The 21,069-nt window shown below is 47.2% G+C and overlaps 1 protein-coding gene across 1 annotated transcript in view; it reads right to left on the reverse strand.

Moving 5' to 3' along the window:
• LOC311228175 (uncharacterized protein) overlaps positions 1-21,069 on the reverse strand; it is a gene marked incomplete at its 5' end in the record, with an annotated part of 85,444 nt that overhangs the window by 53,800 nt on the left and 10,575 nt on the right. Inside the window, one exon of the mRNA XM_084314086.1 lies at positions 5,613-6,536. Within this exon, the coding sequence (XP_084170212.1) occupies positions 5,613-6,536 (924 nt within the window). The remainder of the gene's footprint in view (positions 1-5,612; positions 6,537-21,069) is intronic.

Consider the following 21,069-nt stretch of genomic DNA (forward strand, 5'->3'; position numbering starts at 1 on the left):
CCCTACTATTGGTCTGGGGAGGGTGTGTAGACTACCCCACTGTTGGTCTGGGGAGGGTGTAGACTACCCTACTGTTGGTCTGGGGAGGGTGTAGACTACCCTGCTGTTGGTCTGGGGAGGGTGTAGACTACCCTACTGTTGGTCTGGGGAGGGTTTGTAGACTACCCTACTGTTGGTCTGGGGAGGGTGTAGACTACCCTACTGTTGGTCTGGGGAGGGTGTAGACTGCCCTACTGTTGGTCTGGGGAGGGTGTAGACTACCCTACTGTTGGTCTAGGGAGGGTGTAGACTGCCCTACTGTTGGTCTGGGGAGGGTGTAGACTACCCTACTGTTGGTCTGGGGAGGGTTTGTAGACTACCCTACTGTTGGTCTGGGGAGGGTGTAGACTACCCTACTGTTGGTCTAGGGAGGGTGTAGACTACCCTACTGTTGGTCTAGGGAGGGTGTAGACTACCTTACTGTTGGTCTGGGGAGGGTGTAGACTACCCTGCTGTTGGTCTGGGGAGGGTGTAGACTACCCTACTGTTGGTCTGGGGAGGGTTTGTAGACGACCCTACTGTTGGTCTGGGGAGGGTGTAGACTACCCTACTGTTGGTCTGGGGAGGGTGTAGACTGCCCTACTGTTGGTCTGGGGAGGGTGTAGACTACCCTACTGTTGGTCTAGGGAGGGTGTAGACTGCCCTACTGTTGGTCTGGGGAGGGTGTAGACTACCCTACTGTTGGTCTGGGGAGGGTTTGTAGACTACCCTACTGTTGGTCTGGGGAGGGTGTAGACTACCCTACTGTTGGTCTAGGGAGGGTGTAGACTACCCTACTGTTGGTCTAGGGAGGGTGTAGACTACCTTACTGTTGGTCTGGGGAGGGTGTAGACTACCCTACTGTTGGTCTAGGGAGGGTGTAGACTACCTTACTGTTGGTCTGGGGAGGGTGTAGACTACCCTACTGTTGGTCTGGGGAGGGTGTAGACTGCCTTACTGTTGGTCTAGGAAGGGTGTAGACTACCCTACTGTTGGTCTAGGGAGGGTGTAGACTACCCTACTGTTGGTCTGGGGAGGGTGTAGACTACCCTACTGTTGGTCTGGGGAGGGTGTAGACTGCCTTACTGTTGGTCTAGGGAGGGTGTAGACTACCCTACTGTTGGTCTAGGGAGGGTGTAGACTACCTTACTGTTGGTCTGGGGAGGGTGTAGACTACCCTACTGTTGGTCTGGGGAGGGTGTAGACTGCCTTACTGTTGGTCTGGGGAGGGTGTAGACTACCCTACTGTTGGTCTGGGGAGGGTGTAGACTACCCTGCTGTTGGTCTGGGGAGGGTGTAGACTACCCTGCTGTTGGTCTGGGGAGGGTGTGTAGACTCCCCTACTGTTGGTCTAGGGAGGGTGTAGAGTACCCTACTGTTGGTCTGGGGAGGGTGTAGACTGCCTTACTGTTGGTCTAGGGAGGGTGTAGACTACCCTACTGTTGGTCTATGGAGGGTGTAGACTACCTTACTGTTGGTCTGGGGAGGGTGTAGACTACCCTACTGTTGGTCTGGGGAGGGTGTAGACTGCCTTACTGTTGGTCTGGGGAGGGTGTAGACTACCCTACTGTTGGTCTGGGGAGGGTGTAGACTACCCTGCTGTTGGTCTGGGGAGGGTGTAGACTACCCTGCTGTTGGTCTGGGGAGGGTGTGTAGACTACCCTACTGTTGATCTGGGGAGGGTGTAGACTACCCTACTGTTGGTCTGGGGAGGGTGTAGACTACCCTACTATTGGTCTGGGGAGGGTGTGTAGACTACCCCACTGTTGGTCTGGGGAGGGTGTAGACTACCCTACTGTTGGTCTGGGGAGGGTGTAGACTACCCTGCTGTTGGTCTGGGGAGGGTGTAGACTACCCTACTGTTGGTCTGGGGAGGGTTTGTAGACTACCCTACTGTTGGTCTGGGGAGGGTGTAGACTACCCTACTGTTGGTCTGGGGAGGGTGTAGACTACCCTACTGTTGGTCTGGGGAGGGTTTGTAGACTACCCTACTGTTGGTCTGGGGAGGGTTTGTAGACTACCCTACTGTTGGTCTGGGGAGGGTGTAGACTACCCTACTGTTGGTCTGGGGAGGGTGTAGACCACCCTACTGTTGGTCTGGGGAGGGTGTAGACTACCTTACTGTTGGTCTGGGGAGGGTGTAGACTACCCTACTGTTGGTCTGGGGAGGGTTTGTAGACTACCTTACTGTTGGTCTGGGGAGGGTGTAGACTACCCTACTGTTGGTCTGGGGAGGGTTTGTAGACTACCCTACTGTTGGTCTGGGGAGGGTGTAGACTACCCTACTGTTGGTCTGGGGAGGGTGTAGACTACCCTACTGTTGGTCTGGGGAGGGTGTAGACCACCTTACTGTTGGTCTGGGGAGGGTGTAGACTACCTTACTGTTGGTCTGGGGAGGGTGTAGACTACCTTACTGTTGGTCTGGGGAGCGTGTACACTACCACATGTCTCCTCTGCTGGTATGGGGAGCGTGTAGACTACCACATGTCTCCTCTGTTGGTCTGGGGAGCGTGTAGACTACCACATGTCTCCTCTGCTGGTATGGGGAGCGTGTAGACTACCACATGTCTCCTCTGTTGGTCTGGGGAGCGTGTAGACTACCACATGCCTCCTCTGCTGGTCTGGGGAGCATGTATACTACCACATGTCTCCTCTGCTGGTCTGGGGAGCGTGTAGACCAGCACATGTCTCCTCTGCTGGTATGGGGAGCGTGTAGACTACCACATGTCTCCTCTGCTGGTCTGGGGAGCGTGTAGACCACCACATGTCTCCTCTGTTGGTCTGGGGAGCGTGTATACTACCACAAGTCTCCTCTGCTGGTCTGGGGAGCGTGTAGACTACCACATGTCTCCTCTGTTGGTCTGGGGAGCGTGTAGACTACCACATGTCTCCTCTGCTGGTATGGGGAGCGTGTAGACTACCACATGTCTCCTCTGATACATGTGGAGTCACCAGCCGATTCTCTTGACCTGACAGTGAGGAGTTTCACTGGGAGAACATAAGGCGCATGGAGGTTCACGCTAACTCTCCCAGAACAGGCCAGTAGGAGTTGCTATTTGAACGACCAGGACTTATACCCCACTGGCTTCCTCCCCGTATGTGTTCATACGGATGACTGACCAAGCCGGAGGTACTGCTGCCAGCGGGAATCGAACCCTGAGGTGGTAGGCGAGTAATCCAATTGCCATTTCAATACACAATACACAGGTGGGGTCATATTGATACTCTCCTCCCTCTTCACACATTTTACATTTACATTTAGTCATTTAGCTGACGCTTTTATCCAAGGCGACTTACAAGTTCTGTACGACAAGTCATCAGGAAGGGCACAACTCTATCAGCTGAGTAACAATGTTCATCAAAGTGTTGAGTGCTACAGTGTAGGTTAGTTTATTAGGACGAGTGCATCACAGTAAGGTTAGTTATGGTTAGTTTTTTTTTATTATTTCACACATCACTAAATTATATAATAATAGCGTAATTTTATATAGCGCCTTTCAAAAGGCCCACGGTCGCTTTACATAGGGGTGGAAATAACAAAAGTAACAAACATAGTGGACAGACACAACATAAAAAGTGAGAAATTAGGGGTTAAAGGCCAAGTTGAAGAGGTGGGTTTTGAGCTGTTTTTTGAATGAGTCCAGAGTTGGGGCGTTGCAGAGTTCTGCGAGGAGGGAGTTCCAGAGGGTGGGAGCTGCCACACTGAAAGCTCTGTCCCCGAAGGTCCGCAGTCTGGTTCGGGGGATGGAGAGCTAACCAGTGTCTGTGGATCGCAGGGATCATGATTTAGTGTAGGGGTGGAGGAGGTCAGTGAGGTGCCAGAGCGTGGAGGGATTTGTAGGTGAGCAGGAGGGTTTTGTAGGTGATGCAGGATTTGATGGGGAGCCAGTGGAGGTGGATGAGGGTGGGGGTGATGTGCTGCCAGGGTTTGGTGCGGGTTAGAACCCTGGCAGCTGAATTTTGAACATACTGGAGCCTGTCCAGGGTTTTGCTTGGGACCCCGGACAGGACCCTGTTGCAGTAGTCGAGGCGGGAGGTGACGAAGGCATGGATGAGGGTCTCAGCTGTGGAGTCGGAAAGTGATGGTCGGAGTCTGGAGATATTTCTGAGATGGAAGAAGGCGGATTTGGTGATGGAACTGACATGGGCTTGTTAGGAAAAGGTAGAGTCCAGGATAACGCCCAGGTTGCGGACCTTTGGGGAAGGGCAGATGGAGCAGCCGTCTATGTCGAGGGTGAGATCCCCAACCTTCCGGAGCAGGGCCTTGGGTGCCACAACAATGAGCTCAGTTTTATTGTTGTTGAGTTTAAGAAGGTTAGATGACATCCAGGTTTTTATTTCATGAAGGCAGTTGACAAGGGAGCGTGGGGGGAGCTGGGTGGATGGTTTGGTGAAGAGGTAGAGTTGTGTGTCGTCTGCGTAGGAGTGGAAGCTGACGCCATGGCGGCAGATGATCTGACCGAGGGGGAGCATGTAAATGGCGAACAGAATTGGGCCAAGTACAGAACCTTGGGGGACGCCTTGGTTGACTGGGGCCGGGGTGGAACTGGAATCACTGATGGTGATAAACTGCGTCCGGGTGGTGAGGTAGGATTGAAACCAGGAGAGTGCTGAGCCAGTGATGCCAAGGTTGTTGGATAGGCGGTTGAGGAGGATAGAATGGGAGACTGTGTCGAAGGCTGCAGAAAGGTCCAGGAGGATGAGGATGGTAATGTGGCCAGAGTCAGCCTGCAGGAGGAGGTCGTTGGTGATTTTGATGAGGGCGGTCTCTGTGCTGTGGTGAGTTCTGAAGCCGGATTGAAAAGGCTCATAGAGCTCATGGTTGGACATGTATTGTTGGAGTTGGGCGGCCACTGCTCTATCCAAGATTTTACTGAGGAAAGGAAGGTTGGAGATTGGACGGTAGTTGTTTAGCTCATCTGGGTCGAGGCCGGGTTTTTTGAGGATGGGAGTGACGGAGGCTGTTTTAAAGCAGGAGGGGACGAGACCAGATTAAAGTGAGGAGTTGATGATGTTGACCATGGTGGGGCAGAGAGCAGGGAGGCAGATCTTGACCAGGGTAGTAAGCATGTGGTCAAGTAAACAAGTGGAGGCTTTGGCTAAAGCTTGGCAACTTGAGGACCATCCACCGGGGAGAAGGAGGAGAGGCTGCATTGGGGGGGGGACCCAGGAGGAAGAGCAGGTGAGGGGGAGGAGGGGGGCACAACTAGCTGCTGGTAGATGGTGTTAACCTTTTCCTGGAAGAAGACAAGGAACCTGGAGCAGAGGTCGTGTGCACCAGATGGGTGGGGGGGATAGAGGGGGCGGAGTAGCCGGTTGATGGTGGAGAAGAGTGTCCTGGGGTGGTTTTGCTGGTTGCCGATGAGGGTGGAATACTATTGTGTTTTGGCCTTGGAGAGAGCTACCTTGTAGGTCTGCACATGGTCCTTATAGGCCTCGAGGTGGACAGTGAGGCCAGATATTTTATGGTATGACATGGTTATTTCACAAGCATAATGTGCTCAACATAAAGCATTAACAAAGTAAGATCTGGGGTAAGATGTTACATACTTTGTGGAGGTATTGATGAAGATCTGGGGTAAGATGTTACATACCTGTAGTAGTTGTAGGTGGTGCTATAGTAGTTGTAGGTGGTGTTGTAGTAGTTGTAGGTGGTGTTGTAGTAGTTGTAGGTGGTGTTGTAGTAGTTGTAGGTGGTGTTGTAGTAGTTGTAGGTGTTGTAGTAGTTGTAGGTGGTGTTGTAGTAGTTGTAGGTGTTGTAGTAGTTGTAGGTGGTGTTGTAGTTGTAGGTGGTGTAGTAGTTGTAGGTGGTGTTGTAGTAGTTGTAGGTGGTGTAGTAGTTGTAGGTGGTGTTGTAGTAGTTGTAGGTGGTGTTGTAGTAGTTGTAGGTGTTGTAGTAGTTGTAGGTGGTGTTGTAGTAGTTGTAGGTGGTGTTGTAGTTGTAGGTGGTGTTGTAGTAGTTGTAGGTGGTGTTGTAGTAGTTGTAGGTGGTGTTGTAGTAGTTGTAGGTGGTGTTGTAGTAGTTGTAGGTGGTGTTGTAGTAGTTGTAGGTGGTGCTGTAGTTGTAGGTGGTGTTGTAGTAGTTGTAGGTGGTGCTGTAGTAGTTGTAGGTGGTGTTGTAGTAGTTGTAGGTGGTGTTGTAGTAGTTGTAGGTGGTGCTGTAGTAGTTGTAGGTGGTGCTGTAGTAGTTGTAGGTGGTGTTGTAGTAGTTGTAGGTGGTGTTGTAGTAGTTGTAGGTGGTGCTGTAGTAGTTGTAGGTGGTGTTGTAGTAGTTGTAGGTGGTGTTGTAGTAGTTGTAGGTGGTGCTGTAGTTGTAGGTGGTGGTGTAGTAGTTGTAGGTGGTGTTGTAGTAGTTGTAGGTGGTGCTGTAGTAGTTGTAGGTGTTGTAGTAGTTGTAGGTGGTGCTGTAGTAGTTGTAGGTGGTGCTGTAGTAGTTGTAGGTGGAGTTGTAGTAGTTGTAGGTGGTGTTGTAGTAGTTGTAGGTGGTGTTGTAGTAGTTGTAGGTGGTGTAGGTGGTGCTGTAGTAGTTATAGGTGTTGTAGTAGGTGTAGGTGATGGTGTAGTAGTTGTATGTGGTGCTGTAGTAGTTATAGGTGTTGTAGTAGGTGTAGGTGGTGGTGTAGTAGTTGTAGGTGGTGGTGTAGTAGTTGTAGGTGGTGCTGTAGTAGTTATAGGTGTTGTAGTAGGAGTAGGTGGTGGTGTAGTAGGTGTAGGTGATGGTGTAGTAGTTGTATGTGGTGCTGTAGTAGTTATAGGTGTTGTAGTAGTTGTAGGTGGTGTTGTAGTAGTTGTAGGTGGTGCTGTAGTAGTTGTAGGTGTTGTAGTAGTTGTAGGTGGTGTTGTAATAGTTGTAGGTGGTGTTGTAGTAGTTGTAGGTGGTGTTGTAGTTGTAGGTGGTGTAGTAGTTGTAGGTGGTGTTGTAGTAGTTGTAGGTGGTGTTGTAGTTGTAGGTGGTGCTGTAGTAGTTGTAGGTGGTGTTATAGTAGTTGTAGGTGGTGTTGTAGTAGTTGTAGGTGGTGTTGTAATAGTTGTAGGTGGTGTTGTAGTAGTTGTAGGTGGTGTTGTAGTTGTAGGTGGTGTAGAAGTTGTAGGTGGTGTTGTAGTAGTTGTAGGTGGTGCTGTAGTAGTTGTAGGTGGTCTTGTAGTTGTAGGTGGTGCTGTAGTAGTTGTAGGTGGTGCTGTAGTAGTTGTAGGTGGTGCTGTAGTAGTTGTAGGTGGTGTTGTAGTAGTTGTAGGTGGTGCTGTAGTAGTTGTAGGTGGTGTTGTAGTTGTAGGTGGTGTAGTAGTTGTAGGTGGTGTTGTCATAGTTGTAGGTGGTGCTGTAGTAATTGTAGGTGGGGTTGTAGTTGTAGGTGGTGCTGTAGTAGTTGTAGGTGGTGTTGTAGTAGTTGTAGGTGGTGTTGTAGTTGTAGGTGGTGTAGTAGTAGTTGTAGGTGGTGCTGTAGTAGTTGTAGGTGGTGTTGTAGTAATTGTAGGTGGGGTTGTAGTTGTAGGTGGTGCTGTAGTAGTTGTAGGTGGTGCTGTAGTAGTTGTAGTTGGTGTTATAGTAGTTGTAGGTGGTGTTGTAGTAGTTGTAGGTGGTGTTGTAGTAGTTGTAGGTGGTGCTGTAGTAGTTGTAGGTGGTGCTGGAGTAGTAGTAGGTGGTGCTGTAGTAGTAGTAGGTGGTGTTGTAGTTGTAGGTGGTGTTGTAGTAGTTGTAGGTGGTGCTGTAGTAGTTGTAGGTGGTGCTGTAGTAGTTGTAGGTGGTGCTGTAGTAGTAGTAGGTGTTGTAGTAGTTGTAGGTGGTGCTGTAGTAGTTGTAGTTGGTGTTATAGTAGTTGTAGGTGGTGTAGTAGTTGTAGGTGGTGTTGTCATAGTTGTAGGTGGTGCTGTAGTAATTGTAGGTGGGGTTGTAGTTGTAGGTGGTGCTGTAGTAGTTGTAGGTGGTGTTGTAGTAGTTGTAGGTGGTGTTGTAGTTGTAGGTGGTGTAGTAGTAGTTGTAGGTGGTGATGTAGTAGTTGTAGGTGGTGTTGTAGTAATTGTAGGTGGGGTTGTAGTTGTAGGTGGTGCTGTAGTAGTTGTAGGTGGTGCTGTAGTAGTTGTAGTTGGTGTTATAGTAGTTGTAGGTGGTGTTGTAGTAGTTGTAGGTGGTGTTGTAGTAGTTGTAGGTGGTGCTGTAGTAGTTGTAGGTGGTGCTGGAGTAGTAGTAGGTGGTGCTGTAGTAGTAGTAGGTGGTGTTGTAGTTGTAGGTGGTGTTGTAGTAGTTGTAGGTGGTGCTGTAGTAGTTGTAGGTGGTGCTGTAGTAGTAGTAGGTGTTGTAGTAGTTGTAGGTGGTGCTGTAGTAGTTGTAGTTGGTGTTATAGTAGTTGTAGGTGGTGTAGTAGTTGTAGGTGGTGTTGTAGTAGTTGTAGGTGGTGCTGTAGTAGTTGTAGGTGGTGCTGGAGTAGTAGTAGGTGGTGCTGTAGTAGTAGTAGGTGGTGTTGTAGTTGTAGGTGGTGCTGTAGTAGGTGGTGCTGTAGTTGTTGTAGGTGGTGCTGTAGTAGTTGTAGGTGGTGTTGTAGTAGTTGTAGGTGGTGTTGTAGTTGTAGGTGGTGTAGTAGTAGTTGTAGGTGGTGTTGTAGTAGTTGTAGGTGGTGCTGTAGTAGTTGTAGGTGGTGCTGTAGTAGTTGTAGGTGGTGTTGTAGTAGTTGTAAGTGGTGCTGTAGTAGTTGTAGGTGGTGTAGTAGTAGGTGTAGGTGGTGCTGTAGTAGTTGTAGGTGGTGTTGTAGTAGTTGTAGGTGGTGTTGTAGTAGTTGTAGGTGGTGCTGTAGTAGTTGTAGGTGTTGTAGTAGTTGTAGGTGGTGTTGTAGTAGTTGTAGGTGGTGCTGTAGTAGTTGTAGGTGGTGTTGTAGTAATAGGTGTTGTAGTAGTTGTAGGTGGTGTTGTAGTAGTTGTAGGTGGTGTTGTAGTAGTAGGTGTTGTAGTAGTTGTAGGTGGTGCTGTAGTAGTTGTAGGTGGTGTTGTAGTAGTTGTAGGTGGTGCTGTAGTAGTTGTAGGTGGTGCTGTAGTAGTTGTAGGTGGTGTTGTAGTAGTTGTAGGTGGTGCTGTAGTAGTTGTAGGTGGTGCTGTAGTAGTTGTAGGTGGTGATGTAGTAGTTGTAGGTGGTGTTGTAGTAGTTGTAGGTTGTGCTGTAGTAGTTGTAGGTGGTGCTGTAGTAGTTGTAGGTGGTGCTGTAGTAGTTGTAGGTGGTGCTGTAGTAGTTGTAGGTGTTGTAGTAGTTGTAAGTGGTGCTGTAGTAATTGTAGGTGGGGTTGTAGTTGTAGGTGGTGCTGTAGTAGTTGTAGGTGGTGTTGTAGTAGTTGTAGGTGGTGTTGTAGTTGTAGGTGGTGTAGTAGTAGTTGTAGGTGGTGCTGTAGTAGTTGTAGGTGGTGTTGAAGTAATTGTAGGTGGGGTTGTAGTTGTAGGTGGTGCTGTAGTAGTTGTAGTTGGTGATATAGTAGTTGTAGGTGGTGTTGTAGTAGTTGTAGGTGGTGTTTTAGTAGTTGTAGGTGGTGCTGTAGTAGTTGTAGGTGGTGCTGGAGTAGTAGTAGGTGGTGCTGTAGTAGTAGTAGGTGGTGTTGTAGTTGTAGGTGGTGTTGTAGTAGTTGTAGGTGGTGCTGTAGTAGTTGTAGGTGGTGCTGTAGTAGTTGTAGGTGGTGCTGTAGTAGTAGTAGGTGTTGTAGTAGTTGTAGGTGGTGCTGTAGTAGTTGTAGGTGGTGTTGTAGTTGTAGGTGGTGTTGTAGTTGTAGGTGGTGTTGTAGTTGTAGGTGGTGCTGTAGTAGGTGGTGCTGTAGTTGTTGTAGGTGGTGCTGTAATAGTTGTAGGTGGTGTTGTAGTAGTTGTAGGTGGTGTTGTAGTTGTAGGTGGTGTAGTAGTAGTTGTAGGTGGTGTTGTAGTAGTTGTAGGTGGTGCTGTAGTAGTTGTAGGTGGTGCTGTAGTAGTTGTAGGTGGTGTTGTAGTAGTTGTAAGTGGTGCTGTAGTAGTTGTAGGTGGTGTAGTAGTAGGTGTAGGTGGTGCTGTAGTAGTTGTAGGTGGTGTTGTAGTAGTTGTAGGTGGTGTTGTAGTAGTTGTAGGTGGTGCTGTAGTAGTTGTAGGTGGTGCTGTAGTAGTTGTAGGTGTTGTAGTAGTTGTAGGTGGTGTTGTAGTAGTTGTAGGTGGTGTTGTAGTTGTACTTGGTGTTGTAGTAGTAGGTGTTGTAGTAGTTGTAGGTGGTGTAGTAGTTGTAGGTGGTGTTGTAGTAGTTGTAGGTGGTGTTGTAGTAGTAGTAGGTGGTGTTGTAGTAGTTGTAGGTGGTGTTGTAGTAGTTGTAGGTGGTGTTGTAGTTGTACGTGGTGTTATAGTAGTAGGTGTTGTAGTAGTTGTAGGTGGTGTAGTAGTTGTAGGTGGTGTTGTAGTAGTTGTAGGTGGTGTTGTAGTAGTTGTAGGTGGTGTTGTAGTAGTAGTAGGTGGTGTTGTAGTTGTAGGTGGTGTTGTAGTAGTTGTAGGTGGTGCTGTAGTAGTTGTAGGTGGTGTTGTAGTAGTTGTAGGTGGTGCTGTAGTAGTTGTAGGTGGTGTTGTAGTAGTTGTAGGTGGTGTTGTAGTAGTTGTAGGTGGTGTTGTAGTTGTACATGGTGTTGTAGTAGTAGATGTTGTAGTAGTTGTAGGTGGTGTAGTAGTTGTAGGTGGTGTTGTAGTAGTTGTAGGTGCTGTAGTAGTTGTAGGTGGTGCTGTAGTAGTTGTAGGTGGTGTTGTAGTAGTTGTAGGTGGTGTTGTAGTAGTTGTAGGTGGTGCTGTAGTAGTTGTAGGTGGTGCTGTAGTAGTTGTAGGTGTTGTAGTAGTTGTAGGTGGTGCTGTAGTAGTTGTAGGTGGTGCTGTAGTAGTTGTAGGTGGTGTTGTAGTAGTAGGTGTTGTAGTAGTTGTAGGTGGTGTTGTAGTAGTAGGTGTTGTAGTAGTTGTAGGTGGTGCTGTAGTAGTTGTAGGTGGTGTTGTAGTAGGTGTAGGTGGTGCTGTAGTAGTTGTAGGTGGTGCTGTAGTAGTTGTAGGTGGTGTTGTAGTAGTTGTAGGTGGTGTTGTAGTAGTTGTAGGTGGTGCTGTAGTAGTTGTAGGTGGTGCTGTAGTAGTTGTAAGTAGTGTAGTAGTTGTAGGTGGTGCTGTAGTAGTAATAGGTGTTGTAGTAGTTGTAGGTGGTGTTGTAGTAGTTGTAGGTGGTGTTGTAGTAGTTGTAGGTGGTGCTGTAGTAGTTGTAGGTGGTGTAGTAGTAGTTGTAGGTGGTGCTGTAGTAGTTGTAGGTGGTGCTGTAGTAGTTGTAGGTGTTGTAGTAGTTGTAGGTGGTGCTGTAGTAGTTGTAGGTGGTGCTGTAGTAGTTGTAAGTAGTGTAGTAGTTGTAGGTGGTGTTGTAGTAGTTGTAGGTGGTGCTGTAGTAGTTGTAGGTGGTGTTGTAGTAGTTGTAGGTGGTGCTGTAGTAGTTGTAGGTGGGGTTGTAGTAGTTGTAAGTAGTGTAGTAGTTGTAAGTGGTGTTGTAGTAGTTGTAGGTGGTGCTGTAGTAGTTGTAGGTGGGGTTGTAGTAGTTGTAAGTAGTGTAGTAGTTGTAGGTGGTGTTGTAGTAGTTGTAGGTGGTGCTGTAGTAGTTGTAGGTGGTGCTGTAGTAGTTGTAAGTAGTGTAGTAGTTGTAGGTGGTGTTGTAGTAGTTGTAGGTGGTGCTCTAGTAGTTGTAAGTGGTGGTGTAGTAGTTGTAGGTGGTGCTGTAGTTGTTGTAGGTGGTGTAGTAGTTGTAGGTGGTGTTGTAGTAGTTGTAGGTGGTGCTGTAGTAGTTGTAGGTGGTGGTGTAGTAGTTGTAGGTGGTGCTGTAGTTGTTGTAGGTGGTGCTGTAGTAGTTGTAGGTGGTGCTGTAGTAGTTGTAGGTGGTGTTGTAGTAGTTGTAGGTGGTGCTGTAGTAGTTGTAGGTGGTGCTGTAGTAGTTGTAAGTAGTGTAGTAGTTGTAGGTGGTGTTGTAGTAGTTGTAGGTGGTGCTGTAGTTGTTGTAGGTGGTGCTGTAGTAGTTGTAGGTGGTGCTGTAGTAGTTGTAGGTGGTGCTGTACTAGTTGTAGGTGGTGCTGTAGTTGTTGTAGGTGGTGTTGTAGTAGTTGTAGGTGGTGTTGTAGTAGTTGTAGGTGGTGCTGTAGTAGTTGTAAGTAGTGTAGTAGTTGTAGGTGGTGCTGTAGTAGTTGTAAGTAGTGTAGTAGTTGTAGGTGGTGCTGTAGTAGTTGTAGGTGGTGTTGTAGTTGTTGTAGGTGGTGCTGTAGTTGTTGTAGGTGGTGCTGTAGTAGTTGTAGGTGGTGCTGTAGTTGTTGTAGGTGGTGCTGTAGTAGTTGTAGGTGGTGTTGTAGTAGTTGTAGGTGGTGCTGTAGTTGTTGTATGTGCTGCTGTAGTAGTTGTAGGTGGTGCTGTAGTAGTTGTAGGTGGTGCTGTAGTAGTTGTAGGTGGTGCTGTAGTAGTTGTAAGTAGTGTAGTAGTTGTAGGTGGTGTTGTAGTAGTTGTAGGTGGTGCTGTAGTAGTTGTAGGTGGTGTTGTAGTAGTTGTAGGTGGTGTTGTAGTAGTTGTAGGTGGTGTTGTAGTAGTTGTAGGTGCTGTAGTAGTTGTAGGTGGTGCTGTAGTAGTTGTAGGTGGTGTTGTAGTAGTAGGTGGTGTTGTAGTAGTTGTAGGTGGTGTTGTAGTAGTTGTAAGTAGTGTAGTAGTTGTAGGTGGTGCTGTAGTAGTTGTAGGTGGTGCTGTAGTAGTTGTATGTGGTGTTGTAGTAGTTGTAGGTGGTGTTGTAGTAGTTGTAGGTGGTGCTGTAGTAGTTGTAGGTGGTGTTGTAGTAGTTGTAGGTGGTGTTGTAGTAGTTGTAGGTGGTGCTGTAGTAGTTGTAGGTGGTGTTGTAGTAGTTGTAGGTGGTGTTGTAGTAGTAGGTGGTGTTGTAGTAGTTGTAGGTGGTGCTGTAGTAGTTGTAGGTGGTGTTGTAGTAGTTGTAGGTGGTGTTGTAGTAGTTATAGGTGTTGTAGTAGTTGTAGGTGGTGTTGTAGTAGTTGTAGGTGGTGTTGTAGTAGTTGTAGGTGGTGCTGTAGTAGTTGTAGGTGGTGTTGTAGTAGTTGTAGGTGGTGTTGTAGTAGTTGTAGGTGGTGCTGTAGTAGTTGTAGGTGGTGTAGTAGTTGTAGGTGGTGTTGTAGTAGTTGTAGGTGGTGCTGTAGTAGTTGTAGGTGGTGTTGTAGTAGTTGTAGGTGGTGGTGTAGTAGTTGTATGTGGTGCTGTAGTAGTTGTAGGTGCTGTAGTAGTTGTAGGTGGTGTTGTAGTAGTTGTAGGTGGTGTTGTAGTAGTTGTAGGTGGTGTTGTAGTAGTTGTAGGTGGTGCTGTAGTAGTTGTAGGTGGTGCTGTAGTAGTTGTAGGTGGTGTTGTAGTAGTTGTAGGTGGTGCTGTTGTTGTAGGTGGTGTTGTAGTAGTTGTAGGTGGTGTCGTAGTAGTTGTAGGTGGTGCTGTAGTAGTTGTATGTGGTGCTGTTGTTGTAGGTGGTGTTGTAGTAGTTGTAGGTGCTGTAGTAGTTGTAGGTGGTGTTGTAGTAGTTGTAGGTGGTGTTGTAGTAGTTGTAGGTGGTGTTGTAGTAGTTGTAGGTGGTGTTGTAGTAGTTGTAGGTGGTGCTGTAGTAGTTGTAGGTGGTGTTGTAGTAGTTGTAGGTGGTGTTGTAGTAGTTGTAGGTGGTGCTGTAGTAGTTGTAGGTGGTGCTGTAGTAGTTGTAGGTGGTGTTGTAGTAGTTGTAGGTGGTGCTGTAGTAGTTGTAGGTGGTGCTGTAGTAGTTGTATGTGGTGTTGTAGTAGTTGTAGGTGGTGCTGTAGTAGTTGTAGGTGGTGCTGTAGTAGTTGTAGGTGGTGTTGTAGTAGTTGTAGGTGGTGCTGTAGTAGTTGTAGGTGGTGCTGTAGTAGTTGTAGGTGGTGCTGTAGTAGTTGTAGGTGGTGTTGTAGTAGTTGTAGGTGGTGCTGTAGTAGTTGTAGGTGGTGCTGTAGTAGTTGTAGGTGGTGTTGTAGTAGTTGTAGGTGGTGCTGTAGTAGTTGTATGTGGTGTTGTAGTAGTTGTAGGTGGTGTTGTAGTAGTTGTAGGTGGTGCTGTAGTAGTTGTAGGTGGTGTTGTAGTAGTTGTAGGTGGTGTTGTAGTAGTTGTAGGTGGTGCTGTAGTAGTTGTAGGTGGTGTTGTAGTAGTTGTAGGTGGTGTTGTAGTAGTAGGTGGTGTTGTAGTAGTTGTAGGTGGTGCTGTAGTAGTTGTAGGTGGTGTTGTAGTAGTTGTAGGTGGTGTTGTAGTAGTTATAGGTGTTGTAGTAGTTGTAGGTGGTGTTGTAGTAGTTGTAGGTGGTGTTGTAGTAGTTGTAGGTGGTGCTGTAGTAGTTGTAGGTGGTGTTGTAGTAGTTTTAGGTGGTGTTGTAGTAGTTGTAGGTGGTGCTGTAGTAGTTGTAGGTGGTGTAGTAGTTGTAGGTGGTGTTGTAGTAGTTGTAGGTGGTGCTGTAGTAGTTGTAGGTGGTGTTGTAGTAGTTGTAGGTGGTGGTGTAGTAGTTGTATGTGGTGCTGTAGTAGTTGTAGGTGCTGTAGTAGTTGTAGGTGGTGTTGTAGTAGTTGTAGGTGGTGTTGTAGTAGTTGTAGGTGGTGTTGTAGTAGTTGTAGGTGGTGCTGTAGTAGTTGTAGGTGGTGCTGTAGTAGTTGTAGGTGGTGTTGTAGTAGTTGTAGGTGGTGCTGTTGTTGTAGGTGGTGTTGTAGTAGTTGTAGGTGGTGTCGTAGTAGTTGTAGGTGGTGCTGTAGTAGTTGTAGGTGGTGCTGTTGTTGTAGGTGGTGTTGTAGTAGTTGTAGGTGCTGTAGTAGTTGTAGGTGGTGTTGTAGTAGTTGTAGGTGGTGTTGTAGTAGTTGTAGGTGGTGTTGTAGTAGTTGTAGGTGGTGTTGTAGTAGTTGTAGGTGGTGCTGTAGTAGTTGTAGGTGGTGTTGTAGTAGTTGTAGGTGGTGTTGTAGTAGTTGTAGGTGGTGCTGTAGTAGTTGTAGGTGGTGCTGTAGTAGTTGTAGGTGGTGCTGTAGTAGTTGTAGGTGTTGTAGTAGTTGTAGGTGGTGCTGTAGTAGTTGTAGGTGGTGTTGTAGTAGTTGTAGGTGGTGCTGTAGTAGTTGTAGGTGGTGCTGTAGTAGTTGTATATGGTGTTGTAGTAGTTGTAGGTGGTGTTGTAGTAGTTGTAGGTGGTGCTGTAGTAGTTGTAGGTGGTGCTGTAGTAGTTGTAGGTGGTGCTGTAGTAGTTGTAGGTGTTGTAGTAGTTGTAGGTGGTGCTGTAGTAGTTGTAGGTGGTGTTGTAGTTGTAGGTGTTGTAGTAGTAGTTGTAGGTGGTGTTGTAAATGTAGGTGGTGCTGTAGTAGTTGTAGGTGGTGCTGTAGTAGTTGTAGGTGGTGCTGTAGTAGTTGTAGGTGGTGCTGTAGTAGTTGTAGGTGGTGTTGTAGTAGTTGTAGGTGGTGCTGTAGTAGTTGTAGGTGGTGCTGTAGTAGTTGTAGGTGGTGTAGTAGTTGTAGGTGGTGCTGTAGTAGTTGTAGGTGGTGTTGTAGTAGTTGTAGGTGGTGTTGTAGTAGTTGTAGGTGGTGCTGTAGTAGTTGAACAATAGAGTGTTATTGGAGTAGATGTTACACAATTAAATAATAGAAAAAAGACATGACTAAATCAAATTCATTAATGTCAAATAATGGAAACTTAGTTACTTGTGTATGGTTGGCAGAATTGTCCATCAGATGGGATTTGATTGATGCATCCACAGATGCCATTGATGACATTATCACATGCTCCATATGTTACACAACTGTTATATGACCAAGCAAACTCCTCCTCACATCTGCACTGGAATCCACTCGAATTTGTGAGGCACACTGGAATAAGGTGAAATAAAAATAAAATACATTGTTATTTCCATAAATAAAAGGGTACTGAGGTAAACATTTTAAGGGTGCACCGATAGTGAATACTGGTATTGGATATTGCATCGATTTCATAATAAAATGGAAAGATTCCTGATAATAAAATACGATATCAAGAACTGCATGTAAAATATCGGAAATTCATGCGAAGCAACTTCATTCTCTGCATTTTCTAAACAGAACCATAAAGAATCTATCTGCAAGACACATATTGATTATATATTCATTATCTTTTCATCAAATGATCTCTAACTAATGGTCTTAGTCATTAACTTTGAGTAAAACGAATTAATTGGATCAGTACTCTGTATTGTCCAGTACTTACAGTTGAGTATTTAGAATCAGTATCAGGAGTAAAAGTGTGGTATTTGTGCCTATTTTAGATTTTTTTTAAGTACTCCAACCTGTAGTGATGTCAGCATCAGTGATATTCAGCGTATCGGTCAACAATAATGGCAGACTGAGATTCTTAAGCAGGATTCTCAGAGCATCTACCACCTCTGGGTTTGTTGTGTTGATTTCTATGTCAATATCATATTCATAGAGGACCGGTGGCTCTGTGAACAATAGAGTGTTATTGGAGTAGATGTTAGACAATTAAATAATAGAAAAAAGACAGGACTAAATCAAATTCATTAATGTCAAATAATGGAAACTTAGTTACGTGTGTATGGTCGGCAGAATCGTCCATCAGATGGGATTTGATTGATGCATCCACAGATGCCATTGATGACATTATCACATGCTCCATATGTTACACAACTGTTATATGACCAAGCAAACTCCTCCTCACATCTGCACTGGAATCCACTCGAATTTGTGAGGCACACTGGAATAAGGTGAAATAAAAATAAAATACATTGTTATTTCCATAAATAGAAGGGTACTGAGGTAAACATTATAAGGGTGCACCGATAGTGAATACTGGTATTGGATATTGCGTCGATTTCATAATAAAATGGAAAGATTCCTGATAATAAAATACGATATCAAGAACTGCATGTAAAATATCGGAAATGCATGCAAATCAACTTCAACTGCCCGGTAGCAAAAACCAATAAAAACCTACAAAAACATAACTTGTCCAAAAGGACAAGTAACATTAAAAAATAAATAAAAATCTATCTAAAAGACACATTGATTATTCATTATCTTTTCATCAAATTACCTCTAACTAATGGTCTTAGTCATTAACTTTGAGTAAAACGAACGAATTGGATCGGTACTCTGTATTTAGCCAGTACTTACAGTTGAGTATTTAGAATCAGTATCAGGAGTGAAAGTGTGGTATTGGTGCCTATTTTAGATTTTTCAAGTTATCCAACCTGTAGTGATGTCAGTAGAGGCTTCTTTTCTTCTCATCGAGAGAGATGTTGAGTTTGACTTTGATGAGTTTTTGTATCCTGCTTTATTATTTTCCTGGACTTGGAGCTTTCCCAAGCCAGTATTATTGTAACTCTTTTTTCTAATTAAAACAAACTTTGTTAATTACTTTATAAAATTTGTTGACCGAGTTCTTTCAAAACGCCTGCCATGCCTTGCTTTCACACTGGGAACAAGCCAATTCTACACCTGGGGTAAGCATGATTTTTTATTAAGACGTCCTGGAAAAGCCATTTAACCAAACAGATTCAATTAATTGCTTTGACTGCTTCTAGCCATTTATACCTTTATGGCTATTCAGTATTTTCACGTCTGTACTCTGATTATGGTCCTATTGCTATACTCTGATTAGGTTCCCCTTGTATTGAGCGTGTCCGACTTGGTCTATAATTCAATGTATATTCAATTTATATTGTTAAATATTAAAAAGTAACGCTGTGATTATGATTGCTCAATGAAAAGAGTTTCTCCCAAGCAGACATTCTGTTTATTACAACAAAAGAGGATTAACAAACTGTTGAAGTGCCACTAACTACAGTTACCCTTTTTGTATTGACATCCTGTTCCCCCTCACATACGTTATTAGGACAGTGACCTCTGTGCCTACTTTCTTTCACCGTTGATGATATGATTAAAGAACTTATCTATATATTACATGTATATCACAGCAGTGCAATTGTTCCGTTCTGTGAGGTTTGGTCCGCTCCCCACCCACACGCTCCGTTCCTTTAAGGTATTTTGTTGATTAATTGCATTCCCCGCCACACGCTCCGTTCCTGTAAGGTGCCGTGTTGATTGGTGCTCTCCCCACCACACGCTTCTGGAGCAATGATCAATTTCATCCCGCAGTTGTCACAGCTTGTCATCAGCGCCCTGTGGCTTTATATACCCTGATCCCCCTAATATCGATGTTGGATCGTTTTGAATATACTCCTGCTTTTGCCTTTATTTCCCGTCGCTGTTCCCTGTCTGTTGCTCCCCAGGACTTTCGTGAAGTAATCCCTCTGGAGAACCTGATTCCCCATACGAAGCTGCGCCTCGTTTACCTGCCCGCTTTACGCGTTGCGCTCTGGTGAGTTTTTGGAAACAGTTCTTTTTTGGATCACCAGTTTTTTGTGTGTTTGTGAAACACCGAAGATATCCCGTTTTTGTTATACTGTTCTCACCTATTTTTGTGTTGGATTTACACTTTGGATTACCGTATTGTTTTTTCTCTGGACTCTGCTAAACTATGTGTGTTACACCGAAGATCAAGTCACTTGGATATTTATTTGGATCAGTCACCTCTCTGTTTCTGTTGTGCGCTGGGCTAACTCAGATTTCTCTCTCTCTCCGTTTCCACCTGGAGTGAAAGCTGGGAGGATCTGCAGAGCGGCTTCAGACGTCACAAGCTAATTCCTCACCACCACCTACTGGGAGAATCTGCAGAGCCGCAACAATCTTCACATGCCAGATTCCCCGTTTTGTTCTGTTGCTCAACTTAATTCAACCTTGTGACTCTGAGAATAAATACACCCTTGCTTTGGCTAACTCTGAAACAACTCTCTCTGTGCCGTTGCGCTTGAGGTCGGTTACAAACCCTAACATTACGATCCAACCATGACGACCCCAGCCGACACAGAGAGAGTCAGAACAGCACTGGCAGTCCAGATAGAGTTAACCAAGGGCCACAGCCTACAGCTAGATGCGGCTGCGGCTGCTGTACAGGAACTCCGAGAGCAGGTCCTGCCTATTCAGGGGTCCCTGGGCTCTCTGGCTAGCCAGCAGTCTAGTATTCTCCTCCACTTACAAACGCTGAGTGAAACCGTTAACACCTTGCTTTTAACCCCACTTCCTTCAGGAGCCTTGGCCGGAGCATCACCCGCAGCCCTGGCAGGCCCCGCGCCTCCCGATCCCGCACCTCGGGAGCCCCGTCTCTCCGAACCACGGTTGTTCGACGGTAACTTCGAGGATTGTGCCACATTCATCATGCAATGTGAGTTGGTTTTTCATCATCAACCCAGTCGTTTCACTTCAAGGGGAGCCCGAGTGGCTTACATGACTAACTTGCTCTCAGGCCGGGCAGCCCAGTGGGTCACTGCCTCCTGGGCAATGGGGGCAGATTTCTGTTTTTCCTACCCAGACTTCGTGGCTGAGCTCTGCATGGTTTTCCACCACCCAGCCCGTGGCCAGGACCCTGGAGCCCGGTTGGGTACCTTCCGGCAGGGCAGTGGCGGGGTTACCGACTACGTGCTGGAGTTCAGACTGGCGGCTACGGAGAGCGGTTGGAACGATCAAGCACTTCGTCTTACCTTCATGAGGGGGCTCAACGACGCAGTCAGGGACCAGCTCGCGACCCGTGAGGAACCTGAGTCCCTCGAGGACCTGTTCGGCCTCGCCATTCGCATCGACGGACGCCTCCAGGAGAGAAGACGTGAGAGAGCCCGACAGGGACCTCCAGAGGTACTCCGGACCCCCCGTACTCGTGACATTACTGCTGGTCGCCCTGCTCCCAACATGACTGCTGGCTCTTTTCCCTCCCGTTCGGTGCCCGAGGAGGAACCCATGCAGCTGGGACGTTCTCATCTTAGCCAAGCTGAACGGGAGGCGAGGTTCAGGTCCGGCCTTTGCCTCTACTGCGGTCGGGAGGGACACCGTATCGCCAACTGCCCCACCCGGCCAAAAGACCAGGCTCGCCGGGACCCCGGGAGATCCTGGTGAGCCGTTTTTCTCGTTCCCAGAGCCGTGCACCACCTGGCCATCTGATGAGCGTCACCCTGGCGGACCAACGGGCCACGGTGGAGGCACTCATTGACTCGGGGGCTGACGAGAGTTTCCTAGACTTCGAGTTTGCTACCCGGGCCAACATTCCTCTTGAGGACCTAGTGAGGCCATTGGAGGTATTCGCATTGGACCAACACCGCCTGGCTGACATCACTCAACGCACCTGCCCTGTCCTGCTCACCATTGCTGGTAACCACGTTGAGAGACTCCAGTTCCTTATCACCAGATCCCCTCTTGTCCCAGTAGTCCTGGGCTGGCCCTGGCTCGCGCTGCACGAGCCCCACATCGCCTGGTCCTCCGGTACCATCAAGGGTTGGAGCTCCTCCTGTCATGCCCAGTGTCTTCAGGCGGCGTCCTGTCCCTCGCCCCGGAGATCCGTTGGTGAGCCGCCTCTGGACCTCTCGACCATACCCCCCGAGTACCACGACCTCATGGAGGTTTTCAGTAAGTCCAGGGCTCAGGCCCTTCCGCCTCACCGGCCTTACGACTGTGCCATCGACCTCCGCTCAGGGGCTCCCCTTCCCGGCAGCCGCCTCTACAGTCTGACCGTCCCGGAGAAGGCAGCGATGGATCAATACATCTCTGAGTCCTTGGAAGCAGGACTCATTCGGCCTTCCTCCTCTCCTGTGGTGGCCGGTTTCTTCTTTGTTGGGAAGAAGGACGGAGACCTTCGACCCTGCATCGACTATCGCCAGCTCAACGAGATCACCATTAAGAACAAGTATCCTCTACCTCTCATGAACTCCACCTTCGAGCCTCTCACCCAGGCTACCGTCTTTACCAAGCTGGACCTCCGGAGTGCCTACCATCTAGTCTGTATCCGAGAGGGCGATGAATGGAAGACCGCCTTCAAGACTCCCAGGGGCCACTACGAGTACCTCGTGATGCCGTTCGGCCTCACCAACGCTCCGGCGGTATTCCAGGCGCTCATGAACGACGTCCTTCGTGACATGCTGGAGGAGTTTGTGGTAGTATACCTAGACGACATCCTCAT

The sequence above is a fragment of the Notolepis coatsorum genome, assembly GCF_963971535.1.
Source record: "Notolepis coatsorum genome assembly, chromosome: 5".
NCBI lineage: Eukaryota > Metazoa > Chordata > Actinopteri > Aulopiformes > Paralepididae > Notolepis > Notolepis coatsorum.